This window comes from Penicillium verrucosum, assembly GCF_028828655.1.
Source record: "Penicillium verrucosum strain IBT 35672 chromosome Unknown utg000003l_segment0_segment0, whole genome shotgun sequence".
NCBI classification, from domain to species: Eukaryota; Fungi; Ascomycota; class Eurotiomycetes; order Eurotiales; family Aspergillaceae; genus Penicillium; species Penicillium verrucosum.
Genome location: NW_026643212.1, coordinates 372,217 through 383,402, shown reverse-complemented (window position 1 = coordinate 383,402; position 11,186 = coordinate 372,217). Strand labels below are relative to the sequence as shown.

The window sequence follows — 11,186 nt, the reverse complement described above, 5'->3', positions numbered from 1 at the left end:
GTGTAGCTCTCCTTTTTTTTTTTCTAGGTCGAGGTACGGAACACATACGTGCATCGTACATATGCACTACGACATAATGCGACATCATGTTGTAGAGGGCTAAGTCTTAACTAAGCCTCCACTTGTGTACATATTTTGTGGTTTCGGATTCGGTTTTGCTTTTGCTTTTGAATTTGAATTTCTATGTTTTTCCTCGAATCTCCCCCCACTTCCAAGATTGGCTGTAATATAATAATAAGTTTTGTTTTTCCTGTATCAAACTAATCGGAAATACCTAGGTAGTCGTTAATAGTCCTTAATTAACACTCAATTATTGCTTCCTTACTGTGTGTCTCAGATCGTTTCGCCTGAGGTCCATTTATTCCGCCATGTGCTTGTTTCAGTTGGCGCCGGGTCTCGGGATCCTCCCGCGTGTCTTGTTATGGGGTTCAATTGCCGCTATGAGTGACGACAATGTTTATTTGTAGTTTTCGTTGGCATTTCACCTGTTGCTAGGCGCTGGAGATTTAGCCTTTTAAGATGCATCGTCGAATATTGTAGTGCGGTTGTATATTAAATGTTGAAGTCGACGAATTGGTTCGAAATGCAAATATATCTTTGTGGAAATATTGGTCCAACCACATTGTAGCAATTAAGATACAGCTGCTACGAGCCCTTTCTTGTCACCTAAAATTTTACCCCTTCAGGTAAAAAATTTACCAATTCCTTATTCGTTTACCCTTTCCCTACTTTCTACCTATTCGTTTGTCCTCTCCGCGCTCGAGGACACCGATGTGAAGATAGAGTATGTAAACGGCTGTGAATTACTGGATGCGGTTAGCTTTGCCTCTTTGGGTTTAGCCCCCCAACACGCCGTCACGTAATTTCCCTTCAATGCCCCCGGGGCCTTGTCTTCGCCGCTCGTCCTCCTTTTCTCTCGCTTTTTTATTGTTTATGTTTATGAGATCCATGGGGCATCTGCTGTAGCTGCTGATGTAATCATCCGAGCGATTTCTGGGGCCTTTCTGCCATTAATCGGCCCTCCTTTATATGAACGTATTGGACAGGGCCCGGGTAACACTGTTCTAGCCTTGATCGCAGCCGCTTTAATCCCCCATTGGGCTTGCTGATGAGATACGGCGACTGGTTTCGCAGTAGAGGATGCTTTGGAAAGTCTAGACGATAGGTTGATTGTTATCCACAATAAATGTTATTCATTCTATATTGCTAGTTTGTGATCGAGATGCTTGAGAGTTCCTACGCCATACCAATTAAGTACTCAATACCCCAAAGGCTATCATATGATTAGCTAGGTACTTATCTGCCCAAGTTCGGGCCTATGTTATAGGGAGTGTTAACTATAGGGAGTTGAGCGAAGCGGGGTGCGTATAGGAAGATCCACCTCGCTTCAGGACTCTCCGCAGCGGCCCGAAAGCCGCAGGCTATACCTAAATAGGCCTCAGGATTGGATGAGGATTGCAACGCTCGAGACCCAGGGGAAGATTAACAGCTACGCACTAATGCAGTGTAACCTAAACGTATTGCGCTAGACCAGGGCCTCATCCGTCTAATTATTGCTTTTCTCTAAGTACATTTGTAAAGTCGGTATTAGATAGAGTCCGGAGGCCTAGAAATGCCAATGCCGAAGATTAGACATATATATGTACACACTATATACTCCGTACAGCGCGTATGAGCCATGCTAGACTGGGATTTTTCATCCTTTGAATCATTTGACCGACATAAGTGGGGGCAATGGATTGCGCTAATACGAACAGCACTAACGTGCCTTGGTATGGATGTGAGGGCTTATTGACGCCCCTCATTTCACAATTGTCACCTCATGTTGCTACCTCATATGTGCACATCCTGCCAAGGGCTTCGGTGGTTCGATCTTCCGAATATCTAGGCATGAAGTCCGTAACGTGACGAGGTGTTTATGCAAGGTCCACCACATGGGGAATCGAAACGGGCTCACGGACAGGGCTAAAAATGTGAGCAAATGGAAAACTTCCGACAAGGTACAAAGAAGGGAACGAATCACTTCGAGGGGCGAATATTGGGGGGCCAAGTGCCCGGACAGGGTGAAAAAACGAGAGGGAACACCTGGATTTACCGGACCCAGTAACTTTATCACCTACATATGTACTGACTATCAGCAGGAGTAAATACCACTGCGCCCGCATTTGGAACAGGTCTGGCTCATCCTCAAACGTAAAGCAACCCAATGTTCCAATTTCCGAAGATAAGGCTCCTCTCTATGGCGCTCTCGATCGTTTCTCGCAATTCTTAGGAACTTCCAGCAGTGACAACCAGGGATATACGTTTATACTTTCCCAAACTGTTGCGGCAGATGCACATTGAGGTCCTCGTACATGGCAACATATAAAGGAAGATGCGCTAAACATTACAAAACTTGTGGAGTCAACACTCCACCCATGACAATTCCCAGAGAGTCAGTGGCCGTCATGCCGTACGGTTGCACTACCAAGTGGAACAAACTACCTATACGAGTAGGCACTGAATAACTGGGATAACGTCAATCATTGTCTCGAGTATATCATCTCACTAGTCTCATTCAATCGCCCGACTTGGATCGCAACTTTATATGGCAATGTCTTGAGAGAGCGTCAAAGTTATGACACGACCTGACCGACAGAGTATTCCCACACGAACTCCCGCCCCTATCTCGTATGTAGCAAATAAAGATGGAACGGCCGGGCGATACTCTGAGGGAAGCCATATGAGCCTTTCCCCTCGATATGTTATCCAGGCGCTGTCGTCACTCAGGGCATATCCAATTTGCCGTTCCATGATAGGGGGTAGATTGAGAGTGGAGGTCGAAATGAGCATGTCATTGATCAAATCGAATGTGCCAGCGAGAGTATGCAGGCGATTCGGCGTGTCTTTATCGAATTCTAGAAATGTGGGCAGATCTCCACTAGCAGACAATTCATCGAAAGATTGCACCACAGGCAATTGAGCCTCAATCGAGGAGATGTATTGTCCAGTGGCTGAATCCCGAACCGTGATGGCCAGGTCCCAGAATTTGAGACCTTCATCCCCATGCCTGTGGCTCATTGATGCGAGCCAACGTCCATCCAGAGACCAGGAAATAGATAGCAGTTCACCATCACCCTCACCAAGGTCTGCTGTGCATTGTCTGGTCTCCGGGTTCCAGATTCTGATTGTATGGTCATCTGCCCCTGACGCTAGTCTTCCGTCCCGCGACCAGCGCAAGTGAAAAACTGGTCTGTCATGGCCCTCGAGGGTTGATATGCGTTCTCTAGTGACTGGGTCCCAGATCCACACTTCTCCACTGTATGACCCGGATGCGAGCTGCTGGCTATCATGAGACCAGCCAATTGAAGACCAGCCAATTGACGTAACATGAAGGGTATCGAGGAGCATTGATGCGCAGCTGATTATGGGATCCCAGATCCTTAACCCATCAAAGTATTCCGACGATGCAAGCCAGGCTCCATTTGGCGACCAGGAGAAGGTTCCCCCGGAGGTTCCCTCCATGAGCCCGTCGAACTTTTGAAACGTTGATCTGGGTATTTTGATGCTTGGATCCCAGATTCGAATTGCCCTTCCAGCTAATGCGATATGTCTTCCATCCAGAGACCAGGCAAGTGAAGATCCACCTGAACGATGTAACTCAAAAAACGACAAACAATCTCCAGTGGCTGTATCCCAAATTCGAACTGTGTTATCATCCATACTTCCTGACCTTGTCGCAAGTCGACGTCCATCCGGTGACCAGGCCATTGACACAATGTTGTCATCATGTTTCTCAACCCCCGATACACAGGTTCCAGTGATCAGGTCCCAGATTTTGATTGTCTTGCCAGCTGATGCCAGTCGGTTTCCGTCTGGAGACCAGACAGTTGGACGAACAGAACCGTCATGTTGTCCGCTCAGAATTGACAGACAAGCCCCATTGCTTGGGTCCCAGACTCTCACAGTTTCATCGTTTGATGCTGAAGCGAGTCGGCTCACGTCTCTAGACCAGGAAATGGACCACACCGTACTTCTGTGGTGGAGATCGAAAATACATTGACAGCTGACTGTATCCCATATTCGGACACTATTTTCTGACACTGAGGCGAGTCGCCTACTAGGCGGCAACCAAGTCACCGAACTAACGTTATTTCGATGCCCCTCAAGAATAGTTAAGCACTTTCCGGTGTTTGGGTCCCAAACTCTAACTGTTTTATCAAACGATCCTGATGCAAGTTGCATAAAGTCTGGTGACCAGGCAATCGTACGTATTTGATCGTCATGTCCGCGGAGAGTTGATATGCATTGGCTGGTGACTGGGTTCCAAATTCGGATAGTCTTATCGTTTGATGCCGAGGCGAGTCGCTCATCATGTTGTATCCAGGTAATACAGTTCAGTTTATCTTCGTGTCCTCGAAGAACCGATATACACTGTCCTGTGGTTGAGTCCCAGATTCTCGCAGTTTTATCTTCTGATGCTGATGCAAGGCGCCGGCCATCTTGGGACCAAGCAATACAAGGGACGTCCAAATCATGACCTTCAAGCGTTTGAATGCATGCACTCCAGTAATCTTCGATTGATGGCCCGTGAATAATCCAGTCTACCCTCTCCTTTTGGTAGCAAAGCTTGGTCATGCTTTGGGCTGGGCTGAATATCAGAGATGAACTGTATACCTGCAACGGGCCACTCTCAATTCCGACCTTGTGGTATCGGATAAATCGAGAAGCATCGTGGACTCGTCGAAAGACGGTTGATGATTTCTGGTTTTCCTATTATTGTTGTGGTGCATTTAGTGAGATGAGATGCTCAATTCCAACCCAAGGTGACCCCGAACCTTAAATAAACCCTCAAGCTTAAGCATTGCCTCTATGCCTCTTGGAACGTTTCTTATCAGACAAAGTGCTTCAATCCAGTGGAGGTATTTGTGCTGTAGAAAGGTATCCACGGACTGGAGATGGTGGGGCTCAATATCTGCGCTCTCACTGCAATATCCATCTTGAAGATGATGAGCCCAATAAAGACAAGCGTAATGTGCTACTGCCAATGGGTCTGGACTAGGGTGTGTGACTTGGTCGATTTGCAGCCCTGGGAATGTGATGTCGTATATATTATGGCGAAGTGACCTAGACATGATATGTATGGAGCGGGAAAAGATTTCGTGGTGCTCCGCGGGTACACCTCTTGGAAAGACTTCATCCAGGGCCTTAGTAGTCAGGAAATCCTTTGCGGATTGATGAACAAAGAAGACGGTGTTCTCGCGCAATGTGAGGAATGAGCCACACAGTCTTATAATGTCCGAGAGAAAGTCGTCCAGTGGGAAGTCGTCGTCATCTGTCGAGATCCCGTCAGGCATATCGACCAAGGCCACTAGTTCATTCAATGTGATAGGCCGGTAGACAGTTGAAGCCACACCGAGTATTCTGTTGCAAAGTTCCGCATCCTCGGAGTCCCGAATCTGTTGCAGCATTCGCCTATAGAGGGAATCAAGTCCGGGCGGAAAGGAAGTCAGTAGCTTCGGAGTGTTCCAAGGTCTGGCCTTGGCAAGCTCTTCATACACCAATGCTACCCAAAGAAAGGTGTCTTGGGAGTTCAACATAAGATGACTAGCGACTATGTCTCGCACGGCAGGCTTATACCTCTTTTTCTCTGCCAATTGCTGAACCTTAAACTGAATGTAGATAGCAACGGCCTCAGAAATAGAGGTTGCATTTAATTCCAGCGAAAGTCTTGCTTTTTGAGTTGCGACCTCAAAATATTCCTCGATGATCGGCCAGTTTCGACTAGAGACAATCCACTTCACGCGTTGGTTACCAGAAGACGATGCCTCGGCTATGAGATCAAGGAGGAAAGAAAGCTCTCCGGTACATTCATCCAGTGCATCGATGATGAAATAGGTATCTTTCAGAGTCGAGTCCTCCAGAATGTCTGACAATATACCTGACAAAGCCTGCCACGCATTTGCATCCTCGAACAGTTGCTTTCCTGTCTGGTCGTACCGTCTTCGTATATGGTGGATAACAGAAGGCTGCTCGCAAGCAAGCATGAAGATCAAGCCGCGCAGAACCGCAATGGCATTATTGATGCGCTCATCAGTTGCCTGGCAGAAGAAGAACGACACATTCACCGCGGTGTCGTCAATCGAGCTTTTTAACTCATCGATAATGCCACAGAGGAGCATAGTCTTTCCTTTTCCGGGATCACCCTGAACCCAGAGAAGATGGACCTCCTCGTCCAGGCGCCACTTTTGGAAATCATTGTTCTGCAGCACCCAGAGATACGAATCTTTGAGGAGTCCCCCCTTAGCTTTCTCAATGCGAGTTTTATCATCGCGCGGGTTGGTCGTTTGTAGGTCCCGTAGACAATTCTGGTCTGCTGATGTCTCTGACTGTCCTATGCGCGGTGGGAAGAGGAACAATGATTAGCTTATCCAGAATCTATCGGACTTTTCATTCTTAACCAACCTTGGGGCAGATATATATTATTGGTGATCTGGCCACTATTGTGGCCTATTTGAGCTCCAGAGTTTGGACCATTAAAATACGCCGCCGAAGCCATAACAGATGCCCGGCCTTATAGGCAAGAGTAGTTGTAATAATAAACATCCATGTCAAGCGCCCAGCTACCCCTCATCAGGTGACTGCGTTGAACCCTAAAGGGGTTAGACACTGTCCTAGCAGTGATTTTTGATGTGCACGATCTGCATCTGCCACATGGTTTCACATGCATATATATGGCTTGTTCTGTAGAGCTCTTAATGTGGAATCTAATGATGATTGTATGAAGAAACCATGCAGATAGATTCTTAATGATAGAGTTGGACGGAGAGAAAGAGAAGAGAGAAGGAGAGAGAAAGAGAAACTATATGTGGGTCCTGGGCCTCAGGCACCCAGACACCCAACAGCTCTTTCTCTCTTCCTTTGTTTGTCTACACAGGAGAAGGTTAGAACTTCACGGCCCCTGGGTCTTGGTCGCCCATTTAATCAGCACATGCAAGCTTTCATGAACTTCTCTTCAACTAGTTAGTATATTTAGCCAACTACCAAGTAACTTGGCGCCAAATATTTATAGTCATATTACTGTATTTACTTCATTCCTTCCCATAATATCGTAAATAATATCATAAAACTACTATATATCTACATAGGTAAAGCTAATAGGTTCGATGTCCTATTAAGTATTGATAAAATCTGATATTTATTAAAAATCAGAAAAATTATAGTTAGTATATTTGACAAGAACTATTGTGTAGCATGATTGGTCTCTAGAATTATGCAGACATGGTCGATTTGTGACCTTCGTTCAAAGTGTAACTACCCCTTCATTGACCATGTGTGCCTAGGAAATGTTCGATCATTTTGAGCCATAATACTCACAAAATCGAGCTATGATGAATGGTTCCATCGGGCAATGGGAAAAGATCTGCTAATATTCGATCCTACTACGAAGTGGCCATTGGCTGTTGTGACCGTAGATCTTGCAGGGTACCACAGTTATATGATCCCAGAGGCAGGTAAACCAAGTATCCGGTCACATTAAACCTTCTTCCACTCTACTATTTGAGTTGTCTTACACTGAATATCACCGAACACGGAAGCCTGAATGAGCAGATGAACCAATGTTATGCGTAGAAGATCAGTGGAGTAGGTAACATCCTCCGAAGTCAGTCAGCCACCCATGAAAAGAGTTACATTGAACAGTCTGTTTGAGCGTCATGAAAGCTGATCACCATGAGTACTACGAGTCCCGGAAAGGCGCTAGGTGTTGAATCTCCTTGGAGTTATATAGATCTTCTTTCTCTCAGCTACATGCTCTCTATGAACGTTGTTGGCACCATTTAAGAGCCTATATACCATAGTATCGATGCACTCGCCTCTTCAATCCAGAATAACTCTAGAGTGGACACCGCTGGACATTTAGCGTGCATTGCATATCATGTAACATTCAACAGAAGTCTATTCATCATGTCACATTATCCTACATCCGGCTCGGCCTAGACGTGGGTAGATAGGCTTTATCATGCGCTTTTTTATGAATGCACTATACATCTCTCGCTAGAGTAAACGTCATATATTCTAAATCGTCGGGCCATTTGCGTCACTTCATGACGGGTGAAGTTATCAATATGTCTATAGAAGAAGGCAAGTCACAATATAAATATCTCGGGCCAGTCCCTGTCTCGTAGTCGGAGCAGAACTCATTGATACTCTGAATACGAAGTACTATTAGTCCGCCCTGACTTCCAAAACTTGCAACAATGGACCACACGAAAGCTCCGACCTACAACTCCAAAGAGGGGCTTGTTCTCGACCTGAAGAATTTCATCTGTCGCTGCCCAACTCGAGTGATGAAGTTCAATACCGCGATCGAATCTGCCGTCGATGATGGACCAGAAGACATGAAGGCTGAAGGGATTATAACCCTAGACTCTTATCTGCAATATTGCGAGAGACTTCTGCGATGGGTGCCCAATGTGGACACAACTGGTGATGAACTGCTGCGCAAAATCTTGGTCTTCTACTGGGTCTTCGATCAGCCATCTGTTCTCGGGCTCCAAACTCCGATCTCGCCTGAAACTTCCAACAACGACCTATCCTGGCTTTCATACTGGCTCGTTTCCTTTGCCCGGCAACAGGGACAATTTTTGAGTACCCCGGAGTCCGCAGGGCTTGTCTACACCTTTTATCTGAATCCGAAATATAACTCAGATGCGGCGTTTTGGGAAAAGCCAGCATCCGGTTGGCAGTCTTTCAACCACTGGTTTTCGCGTGAGTGGAAAAACATCAATATCTCGCGGCCCGTTCAGGGTCTCTCAAATGACCATGTGATCACGATGCCCGCTGAATCGACTTATGCTGGAAATTGGCCGATCACCAAGGGAGAAATTCAACTCCGGATCAAGGGTGTGGACTATTACCACTGGCCTGTCAAGGACCTGCTGCAGACCAAGGAAGATACTTGGAATGAGGGCCACTTTACCCACTCTTTCCTGGCACCCACTGATTATCATCGTCAACATGCACCAGTGAGTGGGGAGGTTATTGAGGCAAGAGTCATTCAGAACCAGGTGTATTTGCAGGTGGCGAAGAACACTGCTACCGGCAGGATCTATGCGGATCGCGCTATGGTTCGTGCCCCAGCTGAAGTCAGGCGCCGGCGAGGTGTACGGGTTCAATACGAGTCCGAAGGTGAAGATGGTGAAGGTGGTGAAGATGTCAGCCCTCGAGCCTCCAACAAGAACCAGGATCTCGATGCCCCGGATGATGCTGGCTACCAGTGGTGTCAGACTCGGGGGTTGATTGTGATCCAAACCGAGAAGTACGGCAAGGTAGCCATTCTGCCTATCGGAATGGCTCAAGTATCATCAGTTGTGTTGACCGTGAAAAAAGGCGACCATGTCGACAAAGGGCAAAACATTTCATACTTCCAGTTTGGCGGATCTGACTGCGTGATGGTTTTCGAAAAGAGAGTCGATTTCCAAGTTAAACCAAAAGAGAAGGTGAAGGTCCGAAAGCAAGTCGCTACTTTTGAAGACTTGCCGATTGTTGATGACCTTCAAAAACGCTGAGAAAGTCTTTCTGAAGTAGGGACAATAATTCGAATCTTTGTTGTTGAATATTGCTGTACTGCTTTGAGTTGTGTCCCTGGTGACCGTTTCGTGTCGTGTATCCAAAAGTTTCCTACCTAATTATAGTTGCAATGAAATTAGTTTTCCCTGTTCGTGCTTGTCCGAAAACATCAAATACCAACAGCAAAGTTTCCACTTGGATGAGACATGTTTATTACAACATTGTAGGTGAATGGACTCAAACAGACCTAGAATTAGGAGCAAAGGCCGCGAATGTGGTCAACATGACGAGATTGCACACACACTAGTAAAAGAAGCAAAGACCTGAATGACCGCGGAGCCTAGGCCTTATTAAAGGAGTTTAGTAAGATGCTCTGAAAAGGTCAGGAATGAAAACAGAATAAGGGAGAATGGGGGTGAGGAGAATGGGGGTAGACTGGAATCGACTCTGAACGACAAAAACGGTATAGACTCGCGGTGCGGACCGCATTCCCGCTAGCCGACATGACATCCAAGGTGTCAAGGTATGGTAGCTCAATGAACATGTGTACCTTCTACTCCGTACATACCTACATGTAGGTATGTAGGTATATCTAACATAACTGTAATACATCTTCGTATAATACCCGGTTTAAACCGTGTGTTCAACTTGGTATTTGACATTGCATTTCTGTGGTAAGCTCTTACAACAGGTTTAGATGCATCTTTTCTAAGTATGAAGATTGTATAGAGGAGGTTCGCGGCAATCTGACATTTCATGTTTGAATCCTTCATGATATTATATGATCTCTTGCCCCATAGTATTACAGCATAGTACCTCTTTCCTCCCTTGTCTATACAACTCCATACAATACAATATTGTCACTGCATGAACTCGTATAGCTTATAGATCTCAATACTTCATAAACCGGGTAATTGGAATACGACCGTACTTTAGACTAGACTAACCGTTGCTGTTTTCGTCATGCCAAGTAACCTTTAGTTCCCTGAGTGGTCTATGGATTATCCTTAGCACAAGAGGAGAGATTTGGATAGCACTAGTGATTAAAGGACGTCTACAAAAATTATATTCACACATGTACTTTAGGTACATTGTGTCCGTAAATAATGCTTTGTACATTCCTTTTAAGAATCATTCCTTTCTTATCACATTTGGACCAGTGCCTTAATGCGTCAAAGAATGCCATTAGAACCGGGCCGTAGCACCCCGGCACGGAACGTGAGCTCCTTACGTCTTGGGGAATGTATAACACACAGTCTATACATGATCCCCTCGATCTATCACTACTACATTGACTTCAGGTCATTAATCAGGCCTTCAACCCTAAGCCAGCCGGTTGCAAACGGGGGTTTCAATTTCAATTTGGGATTTTAGCCCTAGCCTAGCGTAGAAACCTCGCAAAGCATGGTTCAAAAGATGGCCAATTCCTATGCTAGGAGTAGTGAGGACATGGAAGGGTATCTACAAGATTTTCTTTGTTAACGATATAGATCTCTTGGCTAGACGTGATTGGGTGATACATAATATGGGGTGAATCAACGGCTGAGACTGCTTTCCTCATGAGAAGAGCTTTGTCAGACCTGTAATGTGATTAACTTAGGGCACCCGGTGATGAGATACTCGTCTTCAATTGGGAA

At 45.9% G+C, this 11,186-nt stretch overlaps 2 protein-coding genes across 2 annotated transcripts; one reads left to right on the top strand and one right to left on the bottom strand.

The window, feature by feature from the left end:
* Positions 1–2,583: 2,583 nt before the first annotated feature.
* N7516_007934 (uncharacterized protein) lies at positions 2,584–6,538 on the bottom strand (the record flags this gene model as incomplete). The annotated part of the gene is made up of 3 exons (XM_057220654.1): positions 2,584–4,752; positions 4,818–6,373; positions 6,445–6,538. 3 exons carry the CDS (start codon positions 6,536–6,538, stop codon positions 2,584–2,586), a joined length of 3,819 nt encoding a protein of 1,272 aa, XP_057070926.1.
* Positions 6,539–8,237: 1,699 nt separating this feature from the next.
* On the top strand, positions 8,238–9,548 carry N7516_007933 (phosphatidylserine decarboxylase; the record flags this gene model as incomplete). Its single annotated transcript, XM_057220653.1, has 1 exon — positions 8,238–9,548. One exon carries the CDS (start codon positions 8,238–8,240, stop codon positions 9,546–9,548), a length of 1,311 nt encoding a protein of 436 aa, XP_057070925.1.
* Positions 9,549–11,186: the final 1,638 nt, after the last annotated feature.